Source organism: Rhineura floridana, chromosome 2, assembly GCF_030035675.1.
Source record: "Rhineura floridana isolate rRhiFlo1 chromosome 2, rRhiFlo1.hap2, whole genome shotgun sequence".
Classification (NCBI taxonomy): Eukaryota; Metazoa; Chordata; class Lepidosauria; order Squamata; family Rhineuridae; genus Rhineura; species Rhineura floridana.
This window is the reverse complement of record NC_084481.1, coordinates 84,626,897-84,647,115: the sequence shown is the minus strand read 5'-3', so window position 1 is coordinate 84,647,115 and position 20,219 is coordinate 84,626,897. Positions and strand designations below refer to the sequence as shown.

General features: G+C 38.9%; 1 protein-coding gene across 5 annotated transcripts in view; it reads left to right on the top strand.

The window, feature by feature from the left end:
* PTPN4 (protein tyrosine phosphatase non-receptor type 4) overlaps positions 1 to 20,219 on the top strand; it is a 172,556-nt gene that overhangs the window by 67,743 nt on the left and 84,594 nt on the right. For 3 of the 5 annotated variants that reach the window (XM_061609187.1, XM_061609185.1, XM_061609186.1), the window contains exons 6-11: positions 4,342 to 4,386; positions 5,021 to 5,073; positions 6,709 to 6,829; positions 7,289 to 7,376; positions 10,502 to 10,590; positions 16,880 to 16,943. In XM_061609187.1, coding sequence (XP_061465171.1) covers positions 4,342 to 4,386; positions 5,021 to 5,073; positions 6,709 to 6,829; positions 7,289 to 7,376; positions 10,502 to 10,590; positions 16,880 to 16,943 — 460 coding nt within the window. Of the gene's footprint in view, positions 1 to 4,341; positions 4,387 to 5,020; positions 5,074 to 6,708; positions 6,830 to 7,288; positions 7,377 to 8,022; positions 8,125 to 9,739; positions 9,827 to 10,501; positions 10,591 to 16,879; positions 16,944 to 20,219 lie in introns of those variants that run through there. The other 2 variants (XM_061609188.1, XM_061609189.1) reach the window with 2 other exon arrangements.

Below are 20,219 nucleotides of genomic sequence, written 5' to 3'. Positions count from 1 at the left end.
TGTTTGCAACCTTCTTAAAGTGTGGTGTCCAGAACTGGATGCAGTACTCAAGATGAGGCCCAATCAGTGCTGAATAGAGGGGAACTAATACTTCACATGATTTAGAAACTGTTCTTCTGTTAATGCAGCGTAAAACAGTATTTGCCTTTTTTGCAGCAACATCTGGAACTGTTTGCAATTGTGCCTTTAGAATTTCCCTTTTTTGGAAACTCCCACCCAATTTGGACTCCTTTTCTTATTAGGGTCACTTGCCATGGAACCTTATTTATCATTGTTCTGAGTTTGTTAAAATCTACTTTCCTGAAATCCAGGGTATGCATATGGCTTCTCTCAGCTTTTGCTTCCTTCAAAATCAAGAACTCAAGTATAGCATGGTCATTTTCTTCCAGAGTTTGCATAACTGCCACTTCATCCACCAAGTCATCTCTATTGGTTAGAATCAAGTCAGGGATAGCTGATCCTCTAGTTCCTTCCTCCATTTTCTGTCAGAGTACGTTATCAGCAACACTAGTCAGGAATTTCTTGGAGGGCCTATGTTCAGCAGAATTTGTCTCCCAACTGGTAACGGGGTAATTGATGTCCCCCATACTACTACATCATTCCTCCTTGAAACATTGGCAATTTGCTTTTCAAAGGTTTCATCCTTGTCTTCTCCTTGATTGGGTGGTCGGAAGTAGACTTCAACCACCATGTTCCTTTTATTCCTTGACCCATTTATTTTAATCTAATTATTCTTGGTGGGACTACCAAACTCAGTGGGGCTACTATATTTCTGTGCAGGGATATATATATATATATTAACATATAATATGATTCCATATCCCTTTCTATTCCTTCTGGGGTTTTTTTAACAAGTTATATCCTTCAATTACTGTATTCCAATCATGGGAGTCAACCCACCAAGTTTCAGTTATACCTATCAGATCCTGTTTACCCTCCAGTATTAAGAGTTTACATTCGTCCTGTTTGTTGCCCATATTCTGGGATTAATATACAAACACCAAAGACCACATGATTTATGGCATGGCTCCCTTCCTACATTTTTATAAAGACTATCATTGAGCCCCACTAAAGCTGTTCTCTCAGTTCCTGTTACTGTCCATCAGCCTTCACCAATCATCACCTCTCAAGTTTGTCTCCCTCCTCCTTAGGATTCAGTTTAAAGTCCTCCTGATGAAGTTCTCCATGCTGTGGCCAAACACATTCTTCCCAGTCCTTGTGAAGTGCAACCCTTCACTTGCCAGCAATCCATTTTCCAGGACATGTAGCCCATGGCCCCAGAATCCAAATCTCTTACATTGGCACTACCTTCATAGCTAGTCATTCACCCAGAGTATTTTTCTTTCCCTTTCTATTCTTCTTCTAAGTGCTGGAATAATAGGTGAGAAAACTATCTGGGCACCAAAGTCCTTGAGTTTCCTTCCCAGAGCTTCAAAGTCTAACATGATTTCTTCATAACTCTGCTTGCAGTATCATTCATTCCCACATGGATGAGAAGGGATACATCTCAGTGGGCTTTATGAATGTTGGCACATCTCTAATCCGTCTTCCAGGGAGACAGCATACTTGGGAAGTCCATGGGTCTTCTCAGCACGCTTGGGTTTGAATCCCATGCAACAGGGAGTCTCTCACTACTAAAACTCTTCTTGTTGTGTGGTGTGGTTTAATTTCCTCTGCTTGACTGACCTTCAGCCTCTCACACGCTGTCCTATTGGGTCTTCTGTAATTCTTCCTCTGCAGGCTGTCTGAAAGCAGTTCCATAGTTCCACTGGTGCAGGGTGTCTTCTAGCTCTTCTGCTCCTAACTGTCACCCTTTTCCATGGGTGACACTTCACTTCATTGTTCCTCTTCTCAACACTCTCCTCTTCTGCTTCAACTTGCTGTTCTTCCACCTCCTGTCCTTCTCTTTGCTATTGTTTTTCCAGCGTTCTAAGAAGTCTTCATCTTCTCTTATACTCTTGAGTGTAGACATGCTTAAATAGTCCTATATTAAATCTGTAAGTGGGCATGTAACATAATAATATTGATATGGGAAGCAGTATTTATTCAGTCTAAAGAAAAAAATGAGTTGATAAATATTTGGCATAAATGTTCAAAAGTTCAAATTTGTGCCTAGCAGCCGCAGTATTATTTTCCCCCAAAATGAACTTGAATCAAAACCAGGCACTGAACTAGCTAGGGGCACTTTTAAAATTTGATTATTTATTTATTTATTTATTTGATTTAGATCCCTCCCTTTCTCCCAGCAGGAACCCATAACATAAAGAGATTCAGAACAGATTATGTGGCTTTAATGCTGACATCTATCTTGGATAGATATGGCCTATTCACTACATATTTATGGTCAATTAGTAATATGTACCTGTGAATTCAAAAGGAAAAATTCCAGTCAAAGCTGGTAAAAGACACTGCTAACCAATGTGGGCCTCCAGTGATGGTCATGGCTCTATGAGCAGCTCAAAACTACACACATTTTGGCAGAGTATAACTCGATCCAGAACAAGTATGTCACCTAATTCCCAGATCCAGGAAATACATGCCTATGCGGCCTCCATTTTGTTGGGATTTGGCTTCAGTCTCTTGGCCCTCACCCAACCTATCACTATGTCTAGTCATCAGTCTGTTTTCCCCCAATGCCAGCTCTGAGCCAAAGTCTAGACTGTCATCCTGTACACATTTACCTGGTAGTTAGCCCCATTAAACACAAAGAGAGCTACTTCTGAGTAGAGATGGATATCATCATTCTGTAAGTTACTATACAATGAACTCTAATGAAACTTAAAAAAAAAAAAAAAAGCTTAGATCCGCACTTGTCAGGGGTGCCACTGAAGGCCTTCATGGGTACCATGGCACCTACTCTGTTGGAAAAACTGCTTTGCAGATTTCCTTTTCCCCTTTTTTCTGCTTCAAGCAAATACATAAAAAAATTAAGGGCAGGTATATTGTTCCTTTTCCAAGCCCTGTGAAAGAATCAGTGAGGGCGCTAGCGTAGGGCTTCTTAACTTAATGTTCCTGGAGTGGGCTTTGGCTCAGAGAATATTCTCTCTGACTACCTGCTATTTGTCATGCACACACAGCAAATCACCCTCATCCATGGTATCAGATGAGAGAAGAAAAGAAGAGAGCAGCCTGATTAGGACTGAGTGTATGCAACATCGGGAGTGGGGGAGAAAGACAAACCAGCTTTGGGAGGGAACAAGGGGCTGATGGATGCCACAGCTGTGAACAGAGGCAAAAAGAGCCCTAGGGAGTTGTCAGCAGCACTAGAGAGCATTGTCTGGTTTGGATAAAGTTCTGAAGACTTCCATAGTTGCCTGCAAAATGTGATGTCTTCATCATGATTTGATCAATATTTATTTGTTTAATATTTTTAGACTGTATATTATACACCCCTAAGCTGTTTACAAAGTAAAAACCATAAAAATCTAAGAATAGAATACAAATAAAATGAAAATGTCAGTAAAAATAAACAAAATTTTGAGTACTGTAACATAAACATTAAGTAAATGCCTGAACAAACATATTTTTAATACTTATCTAAAATATGTCAGTCTTGGCTTGCATGGAGAAGGATGTGCTAGGATCATCTTGTCTTTGGAAATAGAACCAAGTGTCTGTAAAGGCACATGAGCTAAAAACACTGCAGTGTTGTGCCAGAATGTTTGCTGCATGGAAGGAAAGTCATGCCTTTCAGGTTTCATTGGGGACTGGAAATTTTTAAAAGATAGATTGATTTAGAAATCCAATTTCAGGTGGTCACTTCAGGTAAGATATCTGAGATACAAAGGGCATAAAAGGCCCAGAATTGATCCATGCTCACCCACAAGGCCTGTCTGGTTGGAGGCACCTTTGAATGAGATTATTGGAGATATACCAGCTGCTCATGTTCCTTTGACATGGGTTAGAAATTGTAATATGGAATTTGTAACAAATGTTGCAATGGGTGGGCACAAGAAAATAACAATCAGAATTTAGATTTTCAATTTTTTTTAAATGTCATATGACATCAGCTTGCCTTTCAGAATATCAGACAAAACAGCATTTGCTATTTGATTTAAGTTGGTGTGTAAAATACAAGCATACATGAGTGTAATTAACAGAACTAGACTTGATTATGTAAGCTGTAATGTAAACTACATGTTTTACAATAGTAACAAAATATTGGATTGTTTATGTTTATATGACTTTGAAGTCAGTGTAATTTCTGTGTCTTGCTAGCCTGAAATAATGGCATATGGTGAAATGCAGATGCTGAAGTCAAAAGGTGATCTTAATTTTGTTAATTAAAAGTACCATAGTAACTTTGTCAACCTGTTGTACTATGTTTACTCTTTCTTCAAGGTATCAATATTTTTTGCAAATTAAACAAGACATTCTTACTGGAAGGTAAGATTTATTTGCCATGAAGGCTTGGGTACTTTTGTGGACAGTTATATAAATATAAAGTAATTCAAAGTGGGGATGGAGAGCATTACATAAACATGTGATCTAATGCCTCATTTAAGTGTTGGCAATATGACTCTGGCAGCTGACTCCCTGCATGCATCCCATGGTAATTGGAAAACCTATAATAAAACATACAACAAAACAGGATATAGATAGTGTTGCAGTGCCAGGGCTTATGTTCAATTTTTTATTAGTGAATCAGAAACTATACATGCTAAACAAAGTGTTGAATCTGCCTCATCTGTCTTAAATAGGTGACCACTGCAGTCAAAGCTGATGGTGTCAGCCATTTATGCAAGCTGCTGTGATCACATACCTGTAGGTTGGTCTCCAAATGGTTAAACCCCTTTTGGATACTAATCTACAATCATGATTTCCTTTTTAAAGCAAATATGTAAAGATGATAGATGTTGGGGTTTTTTTTAGGGGTGCCATTACATTATTGCCTGCTTTAAAAACTGAATCTGTCTATTTCATGTTCAGTTGTATTTTCTTGTGTAACTTAAATAAACTGGTAAAACCAATTGGCTGTAAATTTTACTGTAGTGAATTGTGTTGGCTTTTTTCTTTATAGATTGCCCTGCCCTTATAATACTGCTGCACTCTTGGCTTCCTATGCTGTTCAGTGTAAGTACAATATTTAATATACTAAAAAATATATATTTTTAATTCTGTTTTTAATTTTTCTGATATTATTATTTTGTGTTAAACACAAACGCTTCAGGAACAATATTTGAATAGACTGTATTGGGTAAAGTAGATAAATTTTAAAAAAACTGCTTTTATCTGTTTACTGTGCAGTCTTATACACACCTACTTAGAAGTAAGCACAATTGAGGCTTATTCCCAGCTAAGTAGGCATAGGATCACAACCATAATATGACCACTGAAATGTACATTAAAAGTGCGAAATAGTTCTTCAAAGCTAAGATGTAATATTTAAAATATATGGCAAGATAGATACATTGGTAGAGTTTGTCAAAATATCAGTCATCAAAGTATGTGGGACTGTTAATGTAAAGATGGAGTGGATTTTCAATTTCCTAAATTTGTAGTAATATGCTGGAGTGTCTTGAAATAAAGTTAAGATAAATGTATGTCATTTGAATAATTTCACTCTGAGATATTAGACTATCTCTGTCAAAATGACATGTTTTGTAAACTGTTCTTGCTAAGCTGGCAATTTAACAACCTCTAAAGCTACAATCCTGAAGAAAGAAGTTAGAACAGAAGCTGGTTGAACTGCCACATGTAGCACATTGCTGGACTCACACTGGCAGGATGGAAGTAAGAGCAAAACAGTGCTCTTGTGCTGTGTCTGTCTCTTTTTTTGCTTTAACAATTTCCCTTCCATTGAGAACAATGAAAGTTAAATTAACTATACCATTTCCAGGAGTGGTATCATTTCCTTCCTGAAATGGTGGCATGGTGGGATGCTTCCTTTTGGCCCTACCGATGTTGGAGCTCCAGTGTTGGTAGGGTAACGGCTGAGGAAGTTGCTGTGGTGGCAGGGAAGAGGCATCTGATGTTAGACCTCCTCCCCTCTCTTTCTGCTGTCGAAGAGTGAGATCCAGCACTTCTTAGATTCTCTGGGATGTTCTCCTAAGGACCATGGGATTTCTGGGTTAGGCCTCTTTGACCCTTTTCTTTAAAGAAGTGGTGCATGTTTTTACTTCTGAACAGTTGGTGAGAATATTTCTTATTTGAGATCCTTGACTGCCCCAAATACCTCTCTACAACCACTGAAGTGGCAACTTTCCACAATTTAGTAGGGATTTTTGGGGAAAGAACCCAAGAAATCTGGAGTACTGCTATGTTACCTTACCAAACATAATATTTTTTGTAGGAAATGTGTTACATCACATAAAAATATATCAACAGTACAAAAATAAGATGCCTCATTCAGACATAAATCACAACAATAAAAACATTATTGTTAAAGAATTACATTATATATGCTATAAGAAACTTAAGTCTCAGATCTTAATACCAGAAGGTTATATATCCAGCTAAGTTCTACCAAGAGTAGACCCATTGAAATTAATGAGCCTAAGTTAGTAATGTTTATGAACTAGCATTGGATACAACCCAGAGTACTTAAAGTTCATGCAAACAACATTAGATACTTTTGTACAGTTTTAGATTGAAGTTATTTCATTTGTAGAAATATTGGTGAATAAATGTTATTTTTATGTACCTTTTTTCATGGATTGCAAGGGGTTGAAATAGGACTGTTGCTAAACAGTTTCCCTTCACTTTCAGCTGAACTGGGAGACTACAGCCTTTCAGAGAACCTCCCAGGCTACCTCTCAGACTATTCTTTCATCCCTGGCCAGCCTCAAGACTTTGAAAAAGAAGTATCCAAACTACATCAGCAACATATGTAAGTATTAAAAGAAAATAGGGTTGCAGTCCAAAGAACTGTGTGACTACTTCCATTTACCCTGAACTGTTTGGTGTGTTTGCAAATCAAAAGTAGCTCCTTAGATTAGAGCCCAAATTAATTTATGATCTACAGGTAACTGCCTCAGAGATAACTAGTTGTGAAAGAGCACTAATACTGTTTAGGTATTATGCTTACATGAAGTGCATGCTTTCAATGTATAGGCATCTGAAAACATGCTTTTACAATCATATTTCTTGTATTTTGCATACTAAAATTATATTCCTGGAGAGATAGTGGGGCTGCTCTTTCCCAGCAAGAAAAAACCAGCCAAGAAGTCTTCCTTAACCTGATGTGCTACTTCTGTGAGCTCCCGAGAAAATGTTTTTAGATAAGGGTTCAGATTTTTTAAAATGTATTTTGAACTATTTTATGTTCTGTCTATTTTTATCATTATAGAGGTCTGTCTCCTGCTCAAGCAGAATTTAGTTATCTCAGTACAGCCCGAACCTTAGAATTCTATGGGGTTGAATTGCACTATGCAAGGGTAAGTTTGAACAGATGAGTACTAATCATACAAAAAAATCATAGCATAGTCTTATGATATCTATAAACCTCTTGTATATTTATTTAGCAATTTATTACATCGAATTAGCAATTTGTTTTAAAAAGGTATTGTAGTAATCAGCAAAATTAAAACCAATCTGATTCCTAAAATGTCACTTTAAAAACAGGTTCTTCATTTAATAAAGTACTTAATCACAAACAGGATCTAAAATCTTTAAGCACTTTATTTATTTATTAAATTTATTAGTCTCCCATCTGGCTGGCTGTCCAGCTACTCTGGGCGACGTACAAAATAATAAAGTCTTGGTCTGCAGTCCTGTATCCATGTATCTGTTTGTGCGTCCTATTGAACTCAATAGGGCTTACTGCTTAGTAGACATGTACAGGATTGTGCTGTTTTGATTTCAAAATGCTACTTGTCTGTTTTAAAAATAAATGTTCAAATATCTTTGTATGAATTGTGCATTTCAGGTTGCACCATATAGTTATAAGCAGGAGGAAAGCTTTTATCTGATATTCATGGAGTAGCTTTGAATTCATGGGGTAGCATCATGAAAACTCCATATATATTATTTGTTGTTATAATTTATTGAATTTATATTCATATCCTGCCCTTCCTCCCCAAGGAGCCCAGGGTGGCAAACATAGACAAAACAATTAAAAAGAAAAACTGATGACGCCATGCTCCAAATCCCTTGATGACAGCTCCAGATGGTTTCATATACATGGTAAATAGCATAGGAAACAGAGTGGACCCTTGTGGGACCCTATAGCCCAAAAACCATGGTGCTAAGCAACAGTCTCCTAGTACTATTTTCTGGTAGCAGCCCTGCAGATAGGAGCAGAACCACTGCATTCCAGTACCCCTAACTCTCCCTCCTTTAGCTGCGCCAGAAGTACACCATGGTCAGTGGTGTCAAAAGCTGCTTAAAGATCAAGGAGAACCATCAGGGTTGCATTGCCTCTGTCTTTCTCCTGATAAAGGTCATCAGTGAGGGCCACCTAGGCTGTTTCTGTGCTGAAACTAGGACAAGAGAAACACCTATATGAAGCTAGTTGTGATTTCATGGCCAAACTGTTTGAAGGTGTAGATTTGCCTGTCCGGCTAGATGGATTTTTTAAATCATCTTTCAGGATAAATTACCCTCACGGAGATTTACATGTCATGGAATTTAAATATTGCATGGGATGAAAGAGATTTTCTACACATTTAATCTCATGTCAGTGTTAAACTATTGAGTTTAGTCTGCAGTCAAATTATTGGATCAAAATCTTAATTCAGATTTTTGTTCTCTGCTGCATTTAGAATCTGATTCAATAAAACTTGACATTTTTATCTTCCCAAAATACAGTAGAATTTTTCAATATGCATTTTGTCTTAAAGAAGTAATTTTACTTTTCAGGGTTATTTAACCTTGGTACTATAGGTACTATAGAAGGTACTATAGAATGTTTATCCCCTTTTTTCAAGCAGGAAACTGAGGTTGACAATCCAAAGGTTTCTAATTGTGATTCCATCAATTGATTAAAATACTCTCCCTTAATCAGAATTATGGTCCAAATTAATTGAGCCCATTACTCCCTTCTCAGTTTTTCAGGCTCCATATATCATTTGGCTCAACCCTTCTTTCTCTTGCATTTTATTAATTGAACCTCCTGTGTGAACTTCCTCTGGTTCTTCACACTTTCAGCATTGTTGGGTGCTCAACTTAGTGCATGATCCAATACCGGCACATCACATCCTATTCAGCCCACCTGATGGGGGCAAGACAGTTTATCTGCTGAGCATCTATTGTCCTGGGAAGGTGGAGGTGAAGGACTCTTGCCCACTCGGCAGCCCTGATTGTGGCAGCTGCAGCTCTGCTTCTTCATTGTCATATTATATGTCTTTCTCACCACTCCCCCACAAATTCCATCCAATCAATAAATTTACTCAGGTGGAGAACAGCAGCTAAAGGCCAGTTGCTGGGTGATGGATGCCTGTGGGCGTACTGTAAGCAGTGACTGCCTACCGTTAGGAACCGGATACTATACTATAAAAACCAGGTGTGGGGAACCTTTGGCCCTCCAGCTATTGCTTTCTAAAGCTCCCGCCAGCCCCAAAAAGTATGACTAATTGCCAGGGATGGTGGGAGTTGTAGTTCAGCAACATCTGGAGGGCCAAAGGTTCTTCACACCTAATATAACCCTTGGTCTGTTCCAACAAGGCAATTCTTAGCAACGATAGGAAGAGAGGGTTTTATCCAATGTTACTATTTGGAATAAACCCATTGAAATCAGTGGGCATGACTAATGTAGGGGTCTCCTCTGAACATAATTTTGTTGGATACAACCCAGAGCCTTTGGAGAATGGCATATCTCTGAATACCAGTTGTTGAGCAGAAACAACAGAGGATGACAGAAACATAAAGCACATCTGATCCTGGAGAGGTATAGAATACCAAGTGTTCTTGTTCAATGTTATATTTTAAAGATAATGGAAAAATTGCTTTAAATGTACACATTTAATCAATAGACTTATAAATTAATCACATGTGCTGATTAATGAACTAAATAGGCATTGAACCTGCTGGAGGATGCAGCTTCAGTGTCCCAACATCAGGAAGAACCCATGTTTAAATAACTTCCAAATCAGGAGTTACCATGAATCTCTTCTATGTACAATGAGAAGAATAGGTGAACATCAGGCAAGCATGACAACAATTTCAGTAATGCTTTCAAACACATTCCTTAGTGTGTCTCACTTTAAGTTGCTTTGTTGCACAAGGTCACTGATGTCAGGGTACTCAGATAAGGGTCCACAAATACGAAGAGAAATCTTCAAATGGGTGGCTGCTACACTTAAGTGTCCACTTTTGAATGGCACTTTCTTTCTGTACTGAGAAGGAATTGTGGGAGGGCCTTAGGGACATTGGCAGAAGGATGAAGTTGTAGGGAGAAGCAATGTGATGTGACAGGATGTGATGACTGAGGCAACAAAGTTTCTTCACTGCAAACTTCCTATAGATACTAGAACTTCATGTTTACTGGCAATAAGATTTGCATGATGGCGACACAAGTGAGAGAACAGAAGTATTCATCTCTTTTTTCTGTTCTTTTTTATAGGATCAAAGTAACAATGAAATTATGATTGGAGTAATGTCAGGAGGCATACTAATTTATAAGAACAGGGTACGAATTAACATCTTTCCATGGTAAGGATGTGTTTAAGGAAACCTGTTTGTTTGCCACACACTTTCTTTAAATTGAATAGCTTCATCATAAATTAAGTGTACAGTGGCTCTAAATTAGTCATTTTAAAATGTACCTTTTTATATTTCCATTGGTGTACCTTGTGTGAAAATTACCTATTGAAAATGTGTCACATGATTGTAATGTACAACATAATACTGCTTTTGCTGTAGGATTTATTATATAGGCAGGCCCCACTTATACGGCAGGTTCCGTTCCGGACTGCCGCCATAAAGCGGAAATTGCCGTAAAGCGGAACCCATTGAGTATAATGGGGCGTGGCGCACGAAAGTGACGTGAAAATGACGCAAAAGCTCAAAAACGGCTTTAAAACGGGGAATTTCCCCTAATTGAAAGCCGCCGCATTAGCAGAATGCCAGAATGCGAAGCGCCAGTAAGCGGGGCCCTACTGTACTTAATTTTTATTCAAGTAGAACATATTGGACTAACTTTGATTACATTCCTGGAGTTACGATTCATTACTGTGATGGGACACCTTACTAGATCAACACAATCCATTATAGAAAGGTACTTATTAAACATATTCCTCAGTTGATTTTTGTGAAGTTCAGATCAGTATGTAGGGATAACAATAAAAAGACAATATTAAACATTTGGCTCCAAAGAGCTATGGGCAGGATTCTGCTCATGTAAAGGGCTTTCCTGCTGCAGCCCCTGCCTCCCCCAGAAGGCCACTTCTGAATGGTGGAAGTTAGCAGCCCACTCTCCAGGAATCACCTAATGTCTGAAACAATCACCTGAGATGGTTAGGAAGCCCAGAGAATGGCTGCTGAGGTGGATCTAAAAGTATTTTATCTATTTATTAAAAAAATTATATACCATCTTTTATTTATTAAATAATATCCCAACCTTCCTCCCCGAAGCTATCCTTCACACAGATATAAGATAAAGTTCCATAAAAATAGGGTAAAACAGCAGACTCTTAATCACTGTGCAGAAAAAAAAAATTGGGATCCTATAAATGCTTGAGGCCAGATCTTTTCCCTTTCCCTACCCCATACTGTGGGCCAGTCACAAATATGTAAGGTGATTGACACCTGTCAAAGTTCAAAGGAGGTTGTTGTAACCCAGCCTTTTTTCAGCTGATTGACACTGGGATTAGGCCTTGAAAGACACACCCTTTAACCAACAATCAGCCCCTTCGAAGTCTCTGCAGAGGGGGAACAGGAGCATTATCCCTTCTGCAGAGAAAATAGTTTGTATTCAAAGTGCTGGGGGAAATGCTTTGAATGTAAACGGCTTCTTTTGGGAAGAAAAAAATGGTCCATTTACAAATGGTGCATCTTTTTCTGCCCAAAGGAAGCTTACAAAGCCCCTTGTGCAGTGCGTCCCAAGTGCCCAAGAGTTTTCAGAAGTTTGGAAAGTGCTTTGCAGGGGGCTTTGCAAGTCTTGTACTTGACACTTCTGAAGAGCTATGCAAAGCACTCTTCAAACACCGATGTTTGGCAGTACCTGAAAACCTCTTTCACCCAAACTCTGCCTTTACTTGCCCCTCATCAGACATCATATAAGATGCCAGGTATAGGGCAGGTAGGTATGGCTTGGTTGAAACAGCCTCATGGTCAATTGGGGAGGCATGGCAAGCCTAATTTGGTCTCTAGGCCAGGGGTTCCCCATCCCTGTTTTAAATCAAGGATCACATTACTGGCTGGAGTGTAGCCTACTGTGCAAATGCAAGAATCATATATCTTGCTCCACAGATTTTATTTATTTATTTATTTTGGCCTCTGGTCCCTGTCTGTTATTAGTATATGCCCCCCGGAAAATTGCAAAGGAATATGGCCCCCGGCTCAAACAGGTTTCCCACCATCTATGGAAAAGAGAGAGATGGCTAAAGAATTAGCTAAGATGCATGACTGCAAAGAGGGGATCTTATACTGAGAATTTCTTATATGTGATCTACAGTGATCCATCTAACTTTCTGATACTTTCTTGCATGTCACAAACTTATTTTTTTGCCTAGACAGGAAAAAACGATCATGTATTCCCTTTAGAAGCTTCCTTGCTCAATGTTGTCCATGAACCAACAAAAACTGGAAAGTGCTTGTCTGAAGTTCAAAGTAATCATTAGCATACCAAGTTCCAGTTACACCCATGCATGCAATCCTGTTTAAGACATGGGGCTTGCAGATGTTTTGTTTATGTAATCATTTTAATGGGGTGTGGTCTATCTTGAACTTTGCTTGTTTAGAACCTCTGATGCGTTATTTTTATAACATGGCTAACAAAAAAACATATTCCTGGGCCCAAGGAGCTTACAATCTGGAATTTGATATGGAATAAGTCCTATGCAATCAGAGCAGTTGCATATACTTAAGCTTATTTTCATTTGAGGCCTGAGGTTGAGCCAAAAGTTCACAGAAAAGCTGAATTTTGGGAAAGTTTTGAAAGGAAGTAGAGACAGCAGCATCTAGGTTAGAGGCAGACAACTTTTTTTTTCTGTCAAGAGTCATATTTTACTATTGGGGCTGCATGCTGGCAGTGGGTGAAGCTAAAGCAAATGATGAGCAGATCCAGAAAGAAGAATGTGTTTTGAATTAATTAACTGGGAATTCAGTGTTCACTCTGACTACCTCAGCTTAGAATTTATTTTATTTTTGAATCACTTTCCATGAAACTTCTCTGAGCAATTTAAAAATAAAAACAATTTGTAGGTCATGGTAAAATATTGTTTATCATTGTATCTGAATCAATATGATTTATGAATTTATGAATAGTTAGGGCACATCACATGGATGCAATTCTCATTATATATTGCAGTTGTATGTCATTAAAGCAGGTGTCTAGGGAACTTTTGGTTGATATAATAAATGTTCCTGTTATGTTTTCCCCACCCTGACCATAAGTTCAACCAACTGAAGTTTATTGAACAATTAACAGAATTGATTAGGGATCACTAATAGACGTTTCCTGATTTTAAGGTCCCATATAATCATGGGAACTGCTGTAGAGGTATATCTGAATTTCTCTAATTAGATTTTGCATGGCTTGGAAACAGTAGTGGAGATGGCTTTATGATTCTTGCATCCCACTCCCCCAAGGACGTGCAAACGTTGCCCCCAGCCCTGTAGATAAGATCTCAGAAGCATCTTCAGTGCTGCTTGTGAGAACCCATGCATAAGAACCTTCAAGTTTGTATACTATGAATTCCCACCTTATTTAAGGATTCCCACCCTTTTGGAGTCTTGCAGCTGCAAAGTTAGTTGTTTTAATAGGAAGCTGCTATTCCTATTTTAGCACTGTATTTTACTCATTTAAAATGTTACTGCCATTGAACACTTCTATGGTACTATATTTCTTTATTCTTGGTTCTTAAGAGCGAAACTCTGTGTGTGCCATATAAAATTCAGAGTCATTTTAATTGATTGAAACAAATGGTACTAAATATTTTCACTTCTTTGTTATGCACAGAGCAGTGTGGCAATATAGTTTCTCCTTGGGAGGTTATAACTTTCCTTCAGGGTGGATTGGGTTTAGCCTACTTATTTTATCTGATGTCCCCAGGAACTGATACAATCTTACAAAGGAGTCAGTATTTGGATAGGTGTGAGGCTATCTGATCCGTTTGTCTTCCTAGCCACACATGAAGTTAGAGCAACTCTTGTTCACAATAGTCATTTGATATGTGCTGTCATAATAATATACCTAGCAAACTTGCTTAAAATAAGGAATGTCTAATACTTAAAACTTGATTCTATGGAGAACTTGATTCTGTATAATGCCCACCTGATTACATTTGCACCACTTGCACCAGCCATACTCCCCAGTATCTTTATCCTTGTGTGTTAACACCCAGCAGCACAATAAACATGTTAAAAGAAATGTGAGAGTAGTGACAATCACCTTTAATTCTCATGTTGCCCACAGACAACTCTCCTAGCTGCACGTGAATAGTGCCACTTGTCATATAGCAACATTACAGTTTCAGGACTGACGGTTTTTTATCAGGTCCTTGTACCCATTACAGAAGTTGCATTGTGCTACTCAAGGATCCTTGTATATGATCTTACCTTGTGCAAATGGTGTGCAGCAGGAGAAAAATTATTACTATAACACTTTTGGATGCCTACAGTCAGCTTCAGGCTGATCAAAGGCAGCCAGGTGCCAGTTTTGTAGCATTTTCTCATAAGTATTTATGGAATAACCTACGGTTATTATGTTTCAAGATCCCTTGCTGATTTGTAAATGTTATTATATGAAAATGTGATTTTTTTTTCCATTGGCCAGCACCAGGACTAGGCTTTATTTTATTTATTTATTAAATTATATCCCACCTTTCCTCCCAGAAGGAGCCCAGGGAGGTCCAAGCCAGATCACTAAGTGTGGACTTCACGCTTCTTCAATCACTTCATCAATTGTAGCTGTCATGTTGGGGGCATTAATGTTAAAGGAATATAACTTTTTGAAAGTTTTGCCTTTCTGGTGGCTGTTTTGGGGGACTTTGTCATGAGCAGAAATAACCCTTTCCCCCTCTTTCTGTCCCCCATGGGTCATTGTGACATTTTGCCTGGGAACAGCAGTGAGCTGCACTAGGAAATAAATGTTTGTTTTTCTTTAATTCTCTGAAGTGTTTCCTATGTTCAACATACTTGTATGAAGGAAATAACCCATGAACAGATAAATTGTGTGCCACACACAGACTTTCCTCGCCTCCTTCATGTTCTGTGGCCTAGGTAGTATGTAACATTAAACTATGGGTTAGTGCTACATCTATAACCAGGAAGGAACCCAAGTGAAGCCTCATGTGCTAACATGTCATCTATCGTCCCATGTGACTGGGAGAATGCCTTTACAGAATACAGTACAAAGCAAAGCATCCTATATAAACTCTGGTTATTAGAGCAAGCCAGCTTCCATAACCCCTCGTTAGAAATTGGCTTGTTTTGAGAGTCTTCACTCAGGCTTATTCCAGTTAATGCACATCATGCTGTACCATGGTTTAGCATTGCATGCAAACACAGCCTGTTTCCACTGCATTCTAATGATTTATGCAATAATTGTAACTCTGATTTACACTATAATTATATGCTTTTTCCAATACAAAAGTGCATCGTGTGCGGGAACTGTGCTAAAAGCATCCCCAGGCAGCTTTAAAAAATTGCTTTGCAGAACAGGTCAAATTTTAAAAACTAATGGCTGGTAGTTAGATTGGTTCTTAAGTTACATGCTATGTTGTGCTTCCCATGCTCCACATCTTGGGTCATTATCTTAGTTCAGCATGTATGTGTGTTTCGTAGGAGATGAAATGATCCTGAATTAATGACCTTTGAAGGAACGTTGGCTAGGAGATTTAAATTTCTGACTTCTGGAGGTTGTGCACGTATTCTTAATTAGTCTTTACAATTGTTTAATTAAAACCTTGAAAATATGCATGCATAAACAAAAGGAGTAGATTATTTAAGAGAGTTTAAAGTTGAAGACAGAAAATGAAGTTAAATACCATGCAATATTAAGGACTAACTGAAAGTTAATTATTATGAGATCACATTGAGATGTAAGAAAAGAGTGACTTGTTCTGGTAGTGCTAGATATTTATTTTTTTAAATTGTTTTCAAAAACATATGTATTGAAGCGTTTAAAGGTGGGTGTTGTCAGGCTATGCATTGTATGAAACACACATTATGGGTGGAATCCAAAGACCCTCACTTGCAAGCAAAAAGTTTTGCTATATATGGAAGAGGTTGCTGATGTTCCCTCACCTCAGCTGTATCCTTTCAAGTCACATTTCACACTGTTGCATATGGTCTTCTGACTCAGGAGTGGCTTTTGGTTGGGTATAAAGGTGGGAAGGAGGGCTGGAAAAGCCCCAAAGTGAGCATGGAATTTTGCACATGGCCCTCTGTGCCATGTCTGTGTTTTACTGAAGTAATTGACTGTCTTATGTTTATTTATTATTTATTTATTTATTTATTACATTTATACCCCGCCTTTCTTTTCATGATTGAAACCCAAGGCGGCTTACATATGGTTCCCAGGTGGTCTCCCATCCAGTCACTGACCAGATCTGACCCTGCTTTAGCACAGGGAGCTGGCCTTATGTGCCTTCAGACCGTAGCCTGTTCAGGCAGTTTGTGCTACAGTAATGGACCAACAGACTTTAGGTGTACCAACAGCCTTTTTTTTACACATTCAGCATAGAACTATTGGACACCAAATATAAGTGTTTTGGCAGATACTTTTTACATGCATTTTAGGGGAATATTACAGCATTCTGATTTTTGTTTCATTTAGGTTGAAGATCGTAAAAATTTCTTTTAAGTGCAAACAGTTTTTTATTCAGCTCAGAAAAGAATTGGTGAGTACTAATCTTAACATTTTTATCTGAAGTTGCAAATACTTTCATTGTTGTAAGAGATTGTCATGTAATTTATGTCTTTAGATGGTAACATGGTATTCCAGTAGTGTGTTGTTAATTCCATAATTATATGACAGATACTACCATTTAAACAGTTCCTTTTTTATGAAATTATGTTTAAGTGTTTTTATCAAATATATTTGATTGAGTTTCAATAAATGTACAAGAACAAGAGAAGTACAACAGAATTTTAAGTGTTAGGTATTTTTCATTTAGAGGTGTAGTCTGACTTAAATAGTTGCTTGTGTCTCCAGTGCAGAAGGACAAGGGTGTGTGTCATATATTACGTTGCTTATAACTTCCTAATACTATGGTGTTGCATAGGTAGAGATCCTCTGAAGTTGCACTCTGTGTGTGTTGCGGGGGGGTAGGAACCAGGGATGAAGGCTGCTGTGGCAGCAAATGCTGAGTTCCTTATTCTGCCCACCTTGATCAATCTGTGAGTGCGGCTTGGATGCCAGTATTGTGCATGTTCTTACCTGAATTGTTTGCTATGAAGAACACAAACCCCCTGGTACCTATTTGCCAGTCAGTTAAAACTGCTTCCCACCCCATCAGCCAGTGACTTAACAGGTTGTCTATGATAAAGACCAGTAATGAAATAATAAACTGCATGATGTAGGAAAGATAACAAGCTCAAAGAGCACTGGTCAATGCCTAACTTGGGCTCTACCAGGTATTATATTCTGAATTACTTTGCCTTAGCCAATCCTTCCCCTAAGGCTGAGAATTTAACTGAAAGCCATGGTATCAATCCTTATAGTAAACAAACAGTGGTTGTGCTGCTGCCCACTGCCCTGCATCCACCCTCCAATCTGCTTACCCCAAAGGCAATGTGGTAGGGCTGGATCTGTGTTTGGCAAGACAGTTTATAAAGCTTGCAAAACTATAGAGCCTGATAATCTAATTACGATCACCTAATTACAACTCTACACATTTCAATATGTCATAAGTTAATCACAAGATGCAGACATTGATGGCAGTGGGAGTGGGCTTGCATGTTCCAGTGAACCCTGTGAGTGATGCCGTCGGGAGTCATGTACTCCCAGCAGGGTCACTCATGGCGGTAAGGTCAAGGGAGAGGAACCAGACAAAGAACAATCCAGGAAAGTCCTCAACGGCAGAACAAGCGGAGGATAACAATGTATATGTTACAACGGCTGTAAAGGCGGATGAATGCTGCAGCAGATAAAAGACTTCCAATTGTCATGGTATCCATGCCATTGGATCAAAGCCTTTTTCTGTCAAGATTGTGTCTTGATCGTCGTGCACTGATCTCCCCACATAAAACAAATTCACGCAGAGGTGTCTTCCAACCAAACCAAAAGTCCCATGGTGATCGGTGAATGGCAATGGGGGCAGGACTGTGAAATCCAGAAGCCCCTAGTCATGGACAGGTACATGGGCGGTGGATACAGACTCAGTTGTCCTGGCTCAAGGACCGAGGCAGTTGAGTAGTTCGGCAGCTGTATCCACGACTGAGCAGTCCTATTTAGGATCCACTCTGCTCACCCCATATGTGGAGGGGGCTAGAAAAGGTACCCTAAACATAGTCTGCCTCATCTCTCTCCCTGACTAGATCACCGCATCCAGTGGGGTCACCACTTAGCGGTCGCAAAAGACAATTGAACTTTGGAATGTGGAATATACAGACATTGCTGGACAATACAGATAGTGAACATCCTGAACGCAGGACTGTCATCATTGCGAGGAAGTTGAGACGTTTTAATACTGATATAGCAGTGCTCCAAGAAACTTGAAGAGCAGGAGAGGGACAATTGAAGGAAGAAAAAGGAGGTTACACCTTCTTCTGGAAAGGACTGCCTGAACAAGAATGACAAAAATGATCTTGTGAAGCTCTTGTCAGAAGTTCCTACTGGCATTAATGAACGATTCTCAAATCTCTGATTAAAACTTGCCAAAAACCAGCAGGCAACTTATGCACCAACATTAGATGCTGATGAAGACATCAAGGAAAAATGTTATACCCAGCTGGACATCATCTTATCAGAGATACCTAAGGAGAATAAAATTATCCTCCTGGGCTATTTCAGTGCAAGAGTTGGGCGTGATTTTGATTTATGGCCAGAAACCATTGGGAAGGAGTTGGCAATAGCAACCTGAATGGAATTCTACTTCTGGCTAAATGTGCAGGGCATAATCTTGTTAATACAAACACACTCTTTCACCAGAAAGATAAATTTAAAACATCATGAAAGCACCCTCAGTCGAAGCACTGGCATCTCCTGGATTACTTAATTGTCCATGCCAGAGATTGTCGTGATGTACTCCTCACCAGGGCCATGACGAGCGCCGATGACTGCTGGACAGATCACCGATTTAATTTGATCCACTATGGCCATTAATATTGTTCCTCAACGTAGGCTCCAAGGAAGAAAACCAAGGCGTAAAATGAACATCCATGCCCTTCAAGATCCTATTAAGCGAGCTTGCTTTCAAACAACTCTCAAGAAATATCTACCTACGGAACTCCCTGAAAACGTTGAGGAACACTGGATTAAACTGAAGACTTCCATTATTGCAGCATGTGAACAAACTATTGGATACCAAACTAAGAAACATCAGGACTGGTTTGACCAGAATGATAGTGAGATTGAACATATCATTGGCAAGAAAAGGAAAGCCTTCCAGATATGGCAAAAAGACATTAACTGTGCTGCTAAGAAAAAAATCTATGCCATTGCAAAGGCTGAGGTCCAAAGAAGAACTAAAGAACTTAAGAATGCCTGGTGGATAAAGAAAGCTCAAGAAATTCAGCATTTTGCAGATGCTCATGATGCATGAGGCTTTTTTAATGCCACAAAGGCCATCTACGGACCAACAAATTATGGTACAAATCCCTTACGTTCAATAGATGGTACCAAACTTCTAAAGGACAAAGAGTCTATTGCACTGCTGCATTGAAAGAGCATTACCACGACCTCCTTAATCATAACTCTATTGTGGCTGATGAGGTATTTTCGCAAATCTCACAACAACAAATTAGAGATGAGCTTGCAGTATCCCCTAATTTGGATGAAGTCAGTAAAGCCATTAATCAAACAAAGAATAACAAAGTTAGTGGACCTGATCGGATTCCTGCTGAAGTCTTTAAAGAAGGTGGGCCTGAACTTACACAACAACTTCATAAGCTCATTGAAAAAATCTGGATGAGGGAGGAGATCCCGGAAGACTTTAGGGATGCCATAATTATCA